Source organism: Chaetura pelagica, unplaced genomic scaffold (genome assembly GCF_000747805.2).
Source record: "Chaetura pelagica isolate M959 unplaced genomic scaffold, ChaPel_1.0 scaffold486, whole genome shotgun sequence".
In the NCBI taxonomy this organism is placed as follows: domain Eukaryota; kingdom Metazoa; phylum Chordata; class Aves; order Apodiformes; family Apodidae; genus Chaetura; species Chaetura pelagica.
Window position 1 is genome coordinate 501,515 of NW_009953658.1, and position 438 is coordinate 501,952.

Below are 438 nucleotides of genomic sequence, written 5' to 3' on the forward strand. Positions count from 1 at the left end.
GGGGCGCCCCCGCTGGCCGCGGGGGGGGCAGGCACAGCCGGGGACATGCCCGGGACCCCCCGGGGCTGAGGGCAGCCTGCTCGTGCCAGCGGCCCCCCTGCCCCCGGGGCTGCCCCGGGACCCCCCGCCGAGGCCATGAAGAATTTTGCCTCCACACGCAGCCTCAATAAGATCCTGCAGCAGTGCGACTCCTCATCCCGCGAGTACGAGGAGATCCAGGCTGTGGAGAAGAAGTGGCACCTGCACCTGGCCACTCCTCGTAAGTTCCTGGACAAGAAATGCAAAATGCCGTCTCTCTTCCTTTCAGCTCCGCCGCCCCCCAAGAGAGCGCCCAGCACCACCCTGACCCTGCGGTCCAAGTCCATGACGGCCGAGCTGGAGGAGCTGGGTAAGGGGCTGGGGGGGGCACCTGCATGTGGGGGGCACCAGCAGCACGTG

At 68.7% G+C, this 438-nt stretch overlaps 1 protein-coding gene across 1 annotated transcript in view; it reads left to right on the forward strand.

Moving 5' to 3' along the window:
• Positions 1-438, forward strand: part of SHANK3 (SH3 and multiple ankyrin repeat domains 3) — a gene marked incomplete at its 3' end in the record, with an annotated part of 257,239 nt that overhangs the window by 226,738 nt on the left and 30,063 nt on the right. The window contains exon 14 of the mRNA XM_010000321.1: positions 308-388. Coding sequence (XP_009998623.1) covers positions 308-388 — 81 coding nt within the window. The remainder of the gene's footprint in view (positions 1-307; positions 389-438) is intronic.